Here is a 15,729-nt window from a genome sequence, read left to right as displayed (position 1 = left end):
AAGTGGGCAAAGGTGCCGGATCACGTAGCAACTTCATTTTCGGTTCATCAGTGCGGTTTTCAGCAAAGATGAAACCGATAACCTCAACGGTCTGCCAGTGAGCCAGAGAGCACAACACCCCCCTTAAGTGGAAAGAATCTATCCTGAGTGTAATTAAATATCTTCTGCTTGTCCTACAAGGACTTGACGGCTGTTCTTTCCTTCGTTCTTACCCGTTTTTATCTCCAAACACGTAGCTGCCATAAAGTCTTCTGGACTGGCAGCCTCTGTAGATGAAGCCCCCCACGGGTGGGGCTCCTCCACTGGAGTGCAGGTCGTAGACAGACGGCTCGTTTTCTGCGGACGGACGAGGAGGCAGAGGTCTGATTTAGGCGCCCGCGGCCTGCGTGCAGCTACAGTGCACACAGTTTTATGACAGAGGCAATCTAATCAATATGTTAATCCATCAATCTGCATCCTGCTTCCCGGTGGTTACAATCGACTGAAAAAAGTGATTGCAATAAGAAAGGACGAACCATCTTAGTTTTCAGTCGGTTGTCTATTAGACATAATTGCTGAAATAATTCACTTCATTCAATGAGAAAAAAAGAGTGCATCTTACTTTAAATTAGACAAGAATATATGTTAGTTCTTCCTCTGTAGAGCACGTAGGGCTTCATCGAAATGGGAACAGAATGCAGTAATCTTGTATTAATGAGGGTGGTGTTGAGGCACTATGGCATGTTTTCCCGGGTTAGGGTTGTCTTGGCAAAGGGTAATATGAATGGAAGGTTGCTGTCTTTAAAAATCTGTGATCCAAGACATTGTGTGCTTATTTTCCAACAATGCTCACTGTAGAGTTGCCAGAAGCCAACTGAGGACTGGTCTGTGGCAAAGGCCGGCACTTTGAATTGGAGGAAGAAATCCCGGTTGAGGGAGTATTGTTTGGTTGCCAAAATAACAACTCACTGTGGCGAATAAAACCAGACATTAAATCTGGAACAAACAGCAGTTTATGTTTGTGCGAAGGCCAACAGTGCGATCCTGCTGCGGTTATTGATTATTTGCTGAATGTGAAAGAAGCAAGTCTCCTCTCAGCTGAGTTTTCAACGATGTTGAACCATCATCCGCGCAGTTATTGTTACTGACAGCGCTAAATCTCACTTGTGGAAGCAATCTCACAACCTCTTGGCAAATCCTCACTCCACAGAGGGGGGAATTTCTATATCATATCATTTTTACCTTCACCCATCCCTGTCTCATGTTGCCAAAACACCATGTTCTTACAAAATGAAAGACATTTGTAAAAACAGATAAATAAAATAAAATAAATTGGAAAGATTATCAAAGAGGTCAGTATTCTTATTTTTTTCTCAAGTAATAATTCCAAACTTAAAAAGAAGAAAACATTTTTTGGAAAATCTCATGGAAATTCCGACTCACCGTAATCTTTCCCCTTGGTAATCTCCAGAATTCTTCCTGCTGACGCGTTTTTGCCGCTGGCATCCGTACAGATCATCAGGAGGCTCCCGTTGTCTGTCTGAAGCCGATCCACTGCACATCTGCAGAACAGAATACGGGATCAATACAGGAGACACAGGTAACGCTTATAAAACTCTTTCATAAATACCGCGGCAGTAAAAGAGCACGTTACAATAATTTCTACGTGAGCTACAAACGTTTGAGTCGGTCCCAATTTAAGAAGCTAATTTTTGAACTTTTTTCCCGTTTTTCCCAGGAACAGATGTTTAGTTTGCCAATGTTTCACTCACCTGCCTGGGTCATGTAATCCATGAGCAAAGATCTCAGGTGGCTGGTTGGTGCTGTTGAAGTACGGATTGTCCTGCGGTATGGAATAAGGGGATGTACAGCAGTCTGTGTCCACATCTACCCTCAGGACGGACCCTGTGAAATCACTGCATTCAAAAAACACAAAAAAAAATACACCTTCACGATTGTTGGAGCTAGAAGGGATTTAATCTTGGGGCACAAACACAAGCACCCATCACATATGTATATATATGATTGTCATGTAGCGTACACACTGCGAGCGACGAAAGCAACATAGCCGCCAAGCGCTAGTTGACATACTTGTGCTTGTTAATTAGCACTGAGAATTGACCTCTGGCAGAGTGAAACGGGATTTGTTGGCGCTTCGCTGCAGCATTTCAGCGCCAAACAAAGTTGAGACCAGTCCAGCTTCGGCTCGTAGCGCGTCAAGTGTCAATGGCTGCTGCTGCTGCTTGTAGTGTGAGCTTCAAGGCCTTTGCTCTCACCTGAGCCCATCCATTTCCTCCATATCGTCCAGGGTGATCATGCCATCTCCCAGGACGATGTGCAACAGACCATCAGGGCTGAACAGAAGTTGACCCCCGAGGTGCTTCCTGTGCAGCTCTGCCACTTCCATCAGCACCCGGACGGACCGCATGTCCACCTGGTTCGGGTTTTTCCTGAGGAAAAGGTCAACGCGTCATTGTCACTAGTATGGACAACATTTATTCATGCTACAGTACACACTGTATCGGGGTCTCGGGAAGCAGCTTAGTTGGCTCTTGATTTGGGTAAAATCCACTGAAGAATGTTTGACTAACATGACAAAAAAACTACTCTCTAAATACTCAAAGGCATAATTGTGTCAGCGCATAAAATGATACAAAAGTATGGATAATGCTGACAAGACAAACAAAACGTAATCTAACATTAAATGAATTAGTTTAAATAGTTTGTCTGGAGACATTTAGTCCAAAGCAGTGTCATAGTGAGGTAAAGACAGTGGGTGGAGATGTGCCACAGGATTCCAAAATGTTGCACAAGTACTAGGGAAAAGTGAGGCATTGCAGTATCAGCAACACATATTTCATAATGCGTTACTTTAAGTAGCCCTGCAATTTAAAAAGAAAAAAAGAAAGAACAACATGCAAAGGAAAAATGACTCTCGAAATTTCAGGTTTAATACCTTAACTGTCATTGCTGTCTACACGCTGTAGTCACCAAGACTATAATTAAGATTAGATCATTAAGTTCAAATCACAACTGTGATTACGCAAATTAAAATGTAACACTAAAACACGTTCGTGAGAAAAGATTGTTGTCTAAATTACAGGTTGTTGTGAAGTGAGTGTGAGGCATCGACACAGCAAAAGTCACACGTTGCTGTCATAACAAATGAACGCCCATGATACTGCTCCTGGTGCTCCTGAAGCTCTGCGGTTGCTACGGTTTCTGGCAAAAAAAAACGTGCCCCTTCAGGGTTTTGTGATCAGAACTGTTTTTTTTAAACATTCAATAGATTTATTGAATAACCGATTGTCAATAATCTTGTTGCATTTGAAAAGCTTCCCATTTTTACAAATCGAAACATTTGAATTCCCAAGGAAGTGAAAAGAGAGCGTGCACCGAGAAGCAGATCGTGGGACTCACCAATAGTCACGCATTGCTACGAATTACGACTGACCACATTGTAAACTGTCCTGTATTTCTTCAGTGGTTAAATAAGTGGGATGTGTTAATCCCCAATAGTTACTGCTGTGCAGACTGCGAGGCAGCTGCAGTTGTTTGGTTTCCTTTCAGGCACCGAAGGGCCCATTATCAAGGTAGATTTGGCACACACTCCTCCCATTACCTCGAAACGGTGTATTCAACCACACGGAGAATGTGGTCGTGCGGTCCGATGGCCCAGCGCTCTTGGTTGGTGGTGTAGGAGACGTAGAGCTTGCCATTCTTCTTGTAATTGGGGTGGAATGCCAAGCTTAGCAGGCCCCTTTCATCTCCACCCTGCAGTCAGATGAGGAACACAAAAGATCCAGCAGTTAATTATGTCCCCTCCTTGGCTTCTGCTCCGCCTGGTGGGGTTGAAATCCCCCCCCCCTCCTCCTCCTCCTCCTAGGTCATCTTCATCATCACCAAGACCACTACATGCCACCCCTACACACCCGTCACCCACCACCTCTTTAATTCTCCAACCTCTCTAATCCCCCCCCCCCCCCCCCCCCCCACCACCACCACCACCCCTTTTTCATCCATCACATTCCCTTTCACACCCCTGCTATGCTCATTCTCTCATTTTCTAGCCTCGCCTGTTTCCCTTCACACCTTCACCAACCTCCTTGAATATACCATTACCAACCATTATAAAGCATTTGACTCTGGGTAGAGCTGCACCTCCTCCACAACCACCCCCCCCTCCTCCCTCCCTCCCTCCATGCCTTTGCCCAGTCCTCTCGGCAGCCTGGTTATGTGCGCTCGTCCACGGGGTCGGGGGGGCCCCTGTGACGGGCCGGCCGTCCCGGTGGCCTCCATTGTGCAGTGATTTGTGTGTGTAATCTTTGGGGGATATCCCTGAATGCTGCGCTGAGTGGCTGAAAGAATTTATTAGCTCACTCACAGTTCATAGAGAGCACAAAAGTGCAGAGTGCTTCAGTGCGTGCTTTTTGCTCCCCCGTCCCCTCGCTCCTTCCTGGTTTACACAACAACAAAAAAACAAAAAAAATCCATGCAGAATTCAAGGCTTGGAGGCGTTTGGGGAAGGTGGGCGGAGGGGAGGGTGGGGGGGGGCAGGGGGGGGGGGGGGCAAAGAGCTGCCAACTCCCACTGTCTTGGCAACATGTTTAGAAAACATCTAAATTGCTTGTGTAATATGTAAACCTTTGTCTCACCCCGGAGGCAGCTACATCAGTTGTCACTACCCTGGTGGTCCTTCCGTCATAGTTAGCTGTAATAATCAGCTGCAGCGTTTCATTCCCTGGGCAAGACTAGCCGGGTCGCCCCACTATTTTTTTTTTTTAATGTTGTTCTCCGCCTCTCTATTTCTTCTTGACAAAAGAATGAACAGAATGCAAGGCTTAGGTGTGAATAATGTTTATAAAGTGGTCCGTGTGGTTGTATGTCTCTAAAAACAAAAACGAAAAAAGCAGAAGTGAGCATCATGCAGAGACGTTATCGCACTAACTAACTAGTAACATGGCTACAATTAACTCACCTCGTCCTTCAGTTTTACTTCTCAAATAGTAAAAGTAAAGTAAAATATGTGTACTGAATCTCCCGGTTCTGTTTGGCTTGGCCCGGTGAAGTGAGGCGGTGACATATAGGCGGAATGCCGATGAAAAAGAGATGGCTCTCTGCAGAGAAATGTACTTGAAGCCCCACGTGAAAAGCCACAGGGTTTCAGTTCGTCTGAATATAAAATGAAATGTTGTGAAAGTTGACCAATAAATCTCCAATCGCCAGGAGGCAGAGTTCCTCCGCGGCAAATTTACGAGTATTACTAAACGTCAGATCGCTAAAGTCCCCCCCCCCCCCCCCCCTCCACCCCCAAAAAGGAGCTATGTGGCCGCTGACTGAAGCTCACAACACAGCTGGATGTTAGCGAGAGCAGAGGTGACCGCTCTTTGCAAAACAATGTCAAAAGGTTTCGTCTTAGAAAGAGAAATTCCCAACCTCACCTTGAACTGCGGGGGCCATTGGTTAAGATTTCGGGATGCATTGACCCACATCCCCAAAATAAACCTGACATAAGGACTGGGTCAAAGACCGCAACTCCAAGGACGCCTCGACAAGGAGTCAAAGGAGGACCACCGTGATACAAAGTGGTTAAAAGGGCTTAAATATTAGCTCCATTGCTAATGACAAGCTAAACAAGAAACCAACAGTGCTTTAGAAAGCTTTTCGCTGCAGAGTCAACAACGAGATACCTCAATTATAAGGAGTCCAAGTGGCAAACATTGAGCCGGCTGTAACAGTCAGGATAGTCTGTGTGCTGTACAAACACGGATCATTTAGAGAAACTACAGGTTTCACATATTGTCGGCTGCAAAGTGAATTTTTCAGCTTCTGCATTCTGGGTTTAAAAGCCGTGATTAGATTCAGCTGTTTTGGCTATTTGTCTTGAGTCATAGTACATTTTTATCAACTACAACAGTTAAGTACAATTCATGCACCGTGCTGTGTTTTGCAGTCGATATAGGAGAACACATGTAGGGTTAAACCAGATTATCTGGTTTCTAAAAAGCAAGTAATGAACACTAATCCACCTCCATACTGTACTGTACTAAAGGTTAATGTTACTGATTATTATTCCTACCGTCTCCAAACCGCAATCTATACTAATGTCAAATTAAATCTCATTCCCTTCGTTTTCTCCTCTCGAGCATCTTGGTGTTTTTTTTATGAGTGCCATCATTCTCCCACAGTCCGGCAGCGGGCCGTGATTGAATCTCTCACGAGGTATTATCTCTTCATTTTTCACAAACACCTGCCTCTGCATTCCTCTTCTCCCTCCAAGTGTTCTCCTGGGGGGGCTCCGGCTTTGGCTCTGTCAAAGTGTTGGCGTCACAACACTGAGCTGGGCTGGGAAAGTGCGGCGCAGGGATGGGCAGCGGTTGTTATCTCACATCTCACGGTGCATTAAATTGAAGTGCTGGTCTTTTCTGAGTGGCGGGGGCAGTGTCTCACACATGCACACGGCGCTGGGACTTCCAATTGCTCAGGGGCAGCTGTCTCTGTGATGCACCTGTTGGCTCGTGCATTGTTACCCTGAGCCTTTTGATCCTCCCTCATTGGCTTGTGGGCATTTCTCCACCAAACGATATTTCAGACGAGTCGATTTCACCCTCAATCAAAGTCTACCTGCGGCATCTACGCTCGCACCTCCCTCACGCATAAAACGAGGACCAAAACTCCTCCTGAATATCCTGGGACAATTTCACAGCAACAATAATCCCGCCACCAAACCAACATTAGGATAGAATCCACCGATAATTGTGAGATCATTATGAGTTCTATTAAAGATGAATCCTCTTATTTTAGTCCGCGTGAGCCTGTGATGTGCCGCTAAGAATGCAGAGCAGCTGTCAGCGGAGCAGGGAAAGAAAGAATAACATGCTGTGACTTATTTGTTTTACGGGTAAACTGTGACTTTATTGCTGGTCCCCCCTCCCTCCCTCCTCCACGCCACATAGGCTGATACATGTCAGTTTTGGGATGCTGCTCACAGACGTCCACATTAATACAACTCACTCTCACTATTAATAATAATGATAGCTACTCTCAAGTGCCTTTTCGTGAGTTGTCATAAGTTGTAGAGTGCAATGCGCTGTGTTTGGACGGAGGCTGAAGCTTAGCGTCAGAAAGCATAGCGCACAATTATAGTTTTATCAAAGAGAGTTGCTTTCGGACTGAACATTCGCTGCTTAGAGTAGGTTGTTGCCACGAGAGCTGCTACAAACAAGTTCAAGCATAATTGTTGTTGTTGTCTTATTTAATTGTAATAAAAGTTGTCATCTCATCCACAAAGGTTTATGCAATGCTTGCACTGCTATCTGATAAACATGTTTAATTGGGAAGATGGAGTTCACAAACTGAATCCTACCTGTGTTTATATGGCACGTATAGATTGATATGGTGTTACCGTGTCCCCAAATTCATAAAAAACATTTTATTTGAAAGGCAGCGATGACAAACTGTAATGTTGTGGCATATCTGTCTGAATATTTGAAATAACTATACTTTTAAGCACTATGCATAGAATGTTGCTTAAACCTGATGTTTTATTTGATCAGTTAAAGTTATATTCATAATATGTCAACCTTTGTATTAGTAGTTATATACACACAGAAACAAACTGGACTCCTTTTGAGCTGAAGCAACAAAATCTCGTATAGTATAGAGATTGAATTTCAGGAGAAGAACACCCACAGCGCAGCTAGGAGCCCACACCACCACAGCACAGCATTGTTTCTGTGCAGTTCAGCTTAATTGGCACCGGGGGGGGGGGTGGCGAGTGGGGGGGGGGGGGGGGGGGGGGGGGGGGAATCAGTGGAACGAGGGGGATAGAGGAGCCGAAGGAAACACAGAACATTACAATCAAAGCATGTGCGTGGAGCTGATGATAAACCCGTTATCTGCCCCCGTCTCCTGAGAGCCTGGGTTCCTCTCTCTGTATAAAGGCTGCTCCATCCTGTTGATGCTGCCAGTAAACACCTTAGCCCTCCCCGGGTTCTGTTCACCCCTCCCCCGGCCCCCCCCCTCACCCCGTGGCTGGGAGCCCGTTACGGCAGCCAACATCACAGTATAGGACTCCTGGGGCCTGCGGGGGATCGAGCCACGTCTAATTGTCGTAATGATCACTTTATCCACAACCAGTTTGGATTGAACGACGATAAGATGCGGAGCAGTGACAGCGCACTGCGCGGGGGGGTGGGGGGGGGTGTAGGGGAGGTAGAGGGGGAGGGGGGCTTGCAGTTGCACATTCAATTGCTGCGCTCCGTTTGACTCCGTGTAAGCAGAGGGTCTTGTGGAGGAGCAGGAGGCATGCGTGATAGATAAACTTCCTGTCTGGGAGTGTGCCCCACAGAAATACCAGCTGACCCATCTCACCAATTTATGAACAATCCTCCAATCTGAGATGAAGTAAGGATCCGGATAAAATAAAACAAATGTCGGGACATTTTCTGAAGATTATTGTTGTTTTTTTTACCATTGAGATCCATAGAGATTTCTTAAAGCTGTGGTATATGTTGTATTATGAACAATATATCTAAGACTTTTAATATAATAATAATCTCAGACCACACAGCTGCTCTATGACACAGCTGGCTAAAAAGATGTTAATGAGAAAAGACAGAAATGATATAATATAAAGAATAATCTAAAAAAAAATATATATATATATATATATATATATATATATATTTTTTTTTTTTTTTTTTTTGAGCAACACGCTATACAGAGATACACTCAGATACACAAAATCCAGACTACCTGAACGGTCACCTGTCCATTGTGTAGAGTGCAGACACATGATCGTCTGTCCAGCAACTACTATTTACCCTTTTGGATGTGTGTTTTTACAGACCTACTTTGGACTAATGAAAAAATATACTTCATGTAACCGTATCTCTTTATTCAGCCCCGTTTCTCGGAGAGGGCTCAAAGCCAAACAGAAGTAGGAGTAGGAGTACTTGCCCCAATGACACCTCTGTCATGTCCCCTCTTCTGGCAGGCAGACTATGTAAATACAACGTAGGTACTTATTCCTGACAGAAATATAGACATAATCTTCTTTTCAGCTCTTCGGAGAGAGAGAGAGAGAGAGAGAGAGAGAGAGAGAGAGAGAGAGAGAGAGACAGAGAGAAAGGACCCCTCAGTAAACTCCTCATCATTTTACACAAGGAGAGCAGGAGAAGGCAAAAGCATACACCCAGAGTACTGCGTAACCATGGGGGGATGTTAGAACCCTTATAGGAACAATATGGGAGACATTAGGAAAGCCATTGACCCATCTAGGGAGAATTAACAGAAAATTAGCAGCAGACACAGTGTGTGCTGTATGTACAGCAGATGATGGCGTAATGATTATCCTCTTGATGAATGACCGCCTGTTTGGTGCAATTATGTGATTGAAAACTAATAGTGAGCAGGCACCATTTTCAAGGAATTTGTCTTGTCTTGTAGCTGTACGTGTTCCTCACACACTGACTTCTTCTTCTTTACGCTAACAATGTCTCCAACTCCATCACGTTCCTTTCACATTTGCTGGTTAAAGCCGAGCTGAAATCATATCCACATCATCAGATTACCGCTGCAAATCTCTCCGACGTGTTACCACCAAAGGCCGGCTCATTCCTACCTTCAGGCCGTTTTGCACCAGCTTGTGTATGTCCAGGAAGGGCTCTTTGATGAGCTCGAGGTCATGGTTGAGTATCCTGACGATCCCCTCTCTCTCCAGGACAAAGAGCCGCTGGGATCCATCCCCACAGTGCACCACGGCCACCGGCTGCCGCAGACCACTCAACACCTCCTGGGCACAGTAGCAGTTGTGTTTGTGTTTCCTGGGTAACGAGGGAGACAAAGGGTCAGAGACCCACGGTGGCCGTCAATGATCCAATAATGAGGTATTAGGGACACGGTAGAATCTTGAGCAGTAATATTTGGAAGGAAGCAGAAAATATTCAGCAGAAAGTTGTATGCTGTCTAGGGAAAGCAAGCACTGGATATTTGCCGCGACTGACTTTTGTTATTGTCGTGCCATTGGTTTAGAAGTGGGATATTGCACTTTGCAAACCGTTTTTCCTCGTCTTTCCCGGTTAACTAATTTGGTGACTCGCCATCTGCCAGGGTGGTAAAATTCTTAAGCAGAAGAATACAACCTATAAATGGAGAAAATTTTGCCACCAATTCTTGTGAAATATTGGCAAAAACACATTGTGAACTTTAGCGTATGCCTAACGCATGCACATATTTATACATTTTTTACTTATTATTATTATTCTTTTTTACATCTGTAGCTTTGTGGACGGAGGGCTTTACAAAATAAGAATTTCATTGTACAGAGTAACCTGTTAAATTATACACATAACAATAAATATCTTGAATTATTATTATATGTGCAGGTACCTGAGTAATTACTGATTTAATTCAGACCCTTTCTGCCAGCCTCTTATGTAAGAATTTTTTCTCATGAGTTATACCTCTCCGGAAATAAGAAGCAGAAGCGACAAGTTATCCCGTGACGCTCTAAATTTTAGAAGTTATTTGACTGAATGTTGGTCGTTGCTATTCAGGTGCACATACTGCTCGGTCCTCTTCCCTCAGGGAAAACAGAGATGAAAGGCATCCCCCCACGGACAAAGGGGCAAAGCCCTCTGTGATGCACAGACCTTTGCTGTGAGAGGCAACCAGAATGACGCAGGATAAGCATTTTCATTATGCGAGCAAAGCTGAGCAAATGCAGTCTGGACAAACTTTAGGATTAGAAAGGAGATGGCATAGCATTTCTGTCTGAGGGTTTGGATCATGTCAAAATGGACCAGTAAACACGGAACATGTTTCTATAAAAACATTAAAAAAACACAGCTGAACGTCATGAATCTTAACTCATGAGTACAAATGAAGTGGGGAAGTTAACTTGGCTGAAACACATTGAAGAACTGGCCAAAGCTCATTTCTTAATGAGAATATGTTATGTCTTGCATCCCCGAATAGTAAACGCAAGGTTACAAACCTTTTCTCGTCTTCCAAGAAGTTGGAATCTTGCCCTTGTAGTTGCTTTCGTTGAAAATCTGGAAAGCACAGACTGGCATCTCTCCTCCCGTAGTATTGGCAGAACTCATCCACATCGGCCTGGAACAGTTCTAGCAAACACAACAGATACAGACATATGAAGAGGGTCTGATACAAACACAGGGCAGATCTAATTCATTTCCTTCAACATTGTTTTAATGGTTCTTGAGCTCTGTGTGTTTCTGAAGTCGTGTTGCTGTACGATAACTGTAAAAAGCATTTAAGAACCGATGAGATGCGCTTGTATGTTTGGGAGCGTTGGTGTCGCTTTGCTTGCTTGTTTTGCTTACTCTTACTACCGCCTGTCTGAACGCCCCTGCAGGGTGGTTTAATGGTTTTCTTTCGTTATTCTGGCAATACTTAAGCATCTTTAGATGGTCTGGATGTTTTGTATTTCAGAGCAACACATGGGCACAGCATGCAAAACGAAAAAGTCAACCTGTTAAATATGCCGTGTGATTCAGAATGAACAAAAAATGTTTTCAGGATGAGGGATTGAATTTCTAAATGGTTCCAAATGGTTCCTGAGATTTGTTTTTCCTTTTTTGAATGAAGCGGGTCTAACGATAGTATCATAAGCTCTACAGTTTGTGCTACATAGAATCGACTCGGCTTACTGATTGTTTTTTACTGAGTTAAGGTGTGAGTTCGTGCTATCTCATCATTGCGAATATCTCTCCCTGTGGGTTTCCCTAAAAGGTTTCAATGCCACGGCCAAAAGTGATCTGCGTAAACACAGCAGTCACGCGCAGCTACGCCTCCAGCGTCTGCAGTCACAACACTATTCCTGGAAAATAGCAAAGTGTGCAGTGGGTATCAGAGGCCCTTGGCGACCTAAAAACAATCTGGGCAATATTGTTTCCTTTAGTCAATCCCTCAGAGGACAGAGGAGAGCAAATACTCCAGTGATAAAAACACAAACAGGACTCTCCCTGTCCCTCCTTTCATCTCCACCTCCTGCCACCCACCGACCACACGAGCTGACCGCACCAAATACTGGAGGTGATAGGATATCCCCTCAAACATCTAAACACAACACGGAGATCAAACACACACTCACACACAGGCAGAACTCTGGCCATACCACCCACTCACTTGTGTCTGCAGTTATCTTAAGCATGCTGGTTGGGGACCTCGGGTGCAGGATGGGGGGGGGGGGGGGGGGGTTGTGAGCCAAGAGCGCAGGAAGATTTGAGAGAAGAGCAGTTCTGAGAAGGTTGGAGGCCTCCATGCAGAAGTGAAAGTCAAGGCAGTAAGCGTCTTTATGGAGCAATGGGGACTAAGCACGTACCCTGATCGAGGGCCGGCAGCATGGGAGCAGGACGAGTCATGGATGCAGTAAAAGGCTACCACTTCATTTGAAATAGTCTCTTCGTGCCTGTGGTTATATTCTCTGCTACCTGCCTCTCATGATAAGATTCAGGTCCATAAATATTCTAAAGCACCAACACCGTTTACGTGCAAGCTAAACGTAGTTCTACGAAAAGATGTATTCAACCTGATCAAGTTATAATGCATTGAGTAAGGTGTGCGATATTCAGGCATGTCCTCCTCCATGTAGGCATGTGCCATAAGGAAAAAAAGAGAGGACACGAAGAGCAAAGGAGTGAGGAGATCGAGAGAGAGAGAGAGAGAGACACAGAACTCTGTCCATATTCCCGGCTCCCCAGCGCTAAAGTTATACTTCCATCTGGTTATCTTCCAAGGCAACCTGGGTGGCCCACCCAAAGTACTTGACATCTTGATGCACTTCAGCAGTTTTACATACACACAACCTTTGTAGAAAAATAAATGTGTCATTCGTCACCACATATGCCGATCTGTGGAGGCCTGGATGGGGAGGGAGAGGAGAGGGGAGGGGAGGGGAGGGGATGGGGGGGATTCGAATCCTCTCTCGAGCTTATTTGGTTTAACCCGCTGAGCCCATATGTCTGTCAGCTCCTGAGCAAGTAATGTACTTTGAGTTGCAAAGTCTTCCTCTTCTTCTCCTTCCTCTTCGTCGGTGCTCTTGAGGCTGTGTCGAGTCCGACTCGCCAACCTCAACTGCAGTTCAACCGCGGCACAAGATATGCGAGCAGGTCAATAGATGGAGACCCAGATGGACTCGGATGGAATGTGTGCGTTTGGTATTGGACTTGAGCTGAAGCGTACCATGTGGGTCGGTCGCGGACAGGTGTGTTTGAAAGTGATCTCTGTTTTCAAACTTCAGCAGATCTAATCAGTTTGTGGCGACGGAGATTGGAAGACGACTTTGCCGGTGGAGGAAAGACAGTCGGAAAGCGTTTGATCACGTTTGGTATGCACCGCGAAGGCACAGGTACCTCTGATCTTGCGTCCCTTCAAAAGAAGGTTCTGAAAACAAAATGCTTTCAAAGGGCGACGTGTTCCTTTTTCCGTGGATTCTGCCATTTCTTCCATTTCATAGATGACGGAGGCCCGTGAATCAATATTCTAGTAAAGTTTAGATTCATGTGAATGTACTAGTCAAACCTACTAGTGGCAGAGCATGAACCCCAGGTTATTAAGTGAGACTCAATGTGTGTGGAATGCAAGGTGCTGGGCAGTCATGTCTAGACCTCGAGGAGAGAATCAACCCCAGGAGTTGCGTCTGGCGAGCAGTATCCAGGAACAGCCCAGTTTTCTGGTGAATTGGTCAGGCTGGGTGAGCTTTGGTTAGTGCATGTTTTCACACCCGCCTCTGAAAATCTAATATTTTCCATTCACGTGACAGGAAATGCCTTGAATCTGTGAACTGTTAATACATTCAAGGTCTTCAACGAAACTCACGTGTTTGCATATTTATGCCGATTAAAATAAACATGAACGATCCAAACAAACCAAACAGAGACGAGAGAACAAAGCTTTTTTGCACCTGGTGCCATAAATACAGCTAGCGAGACTACTGCGTCATGAAAAAGTATTGCGAGACCAAATGTGCCGCGTCAGACTGCCGACTGATCAGCATGCTGGTGTTGTGTCTATGTAGACGGTGCGCGGCGCGTCGTTTTACTGATGCATTAAAGTGCAACCGTAAAGCGAGGCAGGAGACGGGTGAGGCAAGCTCAGCAACAAATGGAGGCGAGGTCAGATGAGGTAAGAGCTAGATAAATAAATAGTCACAGACCGGACTACTGACGCACCACTTCTTGCAACAGTACAAAAACCCGCCAAGTCTCAACGAGAGATGAGGGCCCGCTGTGAGTTGGAATTCATCACAATCAGAAGTGTCAGTTTAATTTCGAAGGCATGGGAGACTGCAATGAGCAAGTATAACGGAGGCCTACTTCGACTTGCTCTGTCCATGTGTGTATGTTTGCTTGCGAGTCATCGGGTATCCACACTGTGACTATAATTTGGGTCACACTCATTGTCATTATTATCTGTATAATTACCTGGTATGTGCCCCCGGCAGGTGTAGTAGAACTCACGGCAGAAGTCCAGGCAGAGCCTCGGCAGGTCTGGCTCCCGGTGTGGCACCTTATCCATATCCAGGGAGTGGAACAACATCTGGGCATTGGGGGAGCAGCGTGCACACTTGATCTCCTCCAGGAGATGTCCGCAGTCGGTGTTGTTGGTGGAGAAAATCTGGAGACCACACGCAACGAGGACCAAATGCCCGATTAAAATGTTGGGCTGATAACTTCCGACATGAGCCGATCAGGAACGTGATCACTTTCCGGTCCTGAAGAGATTTCTTAAATTAGCCAATTCCACCCGAGTTACCCCACAGAAAGGCAACGATATGTACACAAATACTCAAATACAAAGTACAACAACGTTACAATAAAACAGGAAGTAACTGTAGGTTAACAACATCTTTCTCACATATGACGCGTGCAAAGTGGGGTGCTACCTCGTTGGCAACAAGGTGTAAGGCAACACCAGATGTATTAAACGCATTCCTTCACATGCCATGTTAAACACGATGTAGTCCGTTGAAATCTACGTGATCCCCGGACTCCCTGGTGTGGTTCGATATTTTGCTTTTTGCATTTGACGAATGAAGAATGAAGAGACACACAGTCACTTGCATGGTGTGAAAGTCTGCAGCGTCTCTTCAGTACCCCAATGGGCACGAGCGTTCACACCATTCACGCTGCAAAGACACGCCAAAGTTTCCACTGGTAGTAGTGGTATGGCCTCTTACCGCGTTCTACTACTGAAATGTTTCTTCAGAGACTTAATCTACACAAACTGAATCCTAGCAAAGCAGTGTACACTGTTATTTTTTTGCATTTCTAACCTAACAAAATGTTCTGTATTATGCAATTCTATTTCCTTTGATACCAATTTGTTAAACATTGTGGTTGGAACACCCTGTCTGTTTGGAGAAATAAACAAAGAAATAATCTCATTCACTGCCTACTTGCCCAGGTTCATAAACAGTTAAAGTCAAATTACAATTCCCATGTATGACAGATTGCGGGCGTGAAATCAATGAAGCCAAATGCGAGCCTAAAAAACTGACTCTGGGTCATTACGCAAAAGTACATAAAGAGTTAATCCAAAAGAAATTAGCAGGATTATTTACCTAACAAATTAGCTGTAATAAAACACAATGTAATCTGTTTTAGGTCAAGAGCAGCGCCGCTCGGGCAGCCGGGGCGGGCAGGCTGGTAGTGCTTTGCTCTGTGTGAGGTCCATGTGTAAACACCAATTTAGAGATAGACAGGCACATCATTCCCACTCTGG

The 15,729-nt window shown here is 45.1% G+C and overlaps 1 protein-coding gene across 1 annotated transcript in view; it reads right to left on the bottom strand.

Annotated features, from left to right (window-relative positions):
• Positions 1-15,729, bottom strand: part of hhip (hedgehog interacting protein) — a 29,216-nt gene that overhangs the window by 9,986 nt on the left and 3,501 nt on the right. The window contains exons 2-9 of the mRNA XM_040187204.2: positions 14,430-14,622; positions 10,979-11,108; positions 9,605-9,806; positions 3,602-3,753; positions 2,256-2,429; positions 1,752-1,895; positions 1,423-1,541; positions 213-336 (exon numbers count right to left, since the gene is read on the bottom strand). Of these exons, the coding sequence (XP_040043138.1) occupies positions 213-336; positions 1,423-1,541; positions 1,752-1,895; positions 2,256-2,429; positions 3,602-3,753; positions 9,605-9,806; positions 10,979-11,108; positions 14,430-14,622 (1,238 nt within the window). The remainder of the gene's footprint in view (positions 1-212; positions 337-1,422; positions 1,542-1,751; positions 1,896-2,255; positions 2,430-3,601; positions 3,754-9,604; positions 9,807-10,978; positions 11,109-14,429; positions 14,623-15,729) is intronic.

The sequence above is a fragment of the Gasterosteus aculeatus genome, chromosome 9 (genome assembly GCF_964276395.1).
Source record: "Gasterosteus aculeatus chromosome 9, fGasAcu3.hap1.1, whole genome shotgun sequence".
NCBI classification, from domain to species: Eukaryota; Metazoa; Chordata; class Actinopteri; order Perciformes; family Gasterosteidae; genus Gasterosteus; species Gasterosteus aculeatus.
Note: the sequence above shows the minus strand (reverse complement) of the source record. Positions and strands in the feature narration are given on the sequence as shown.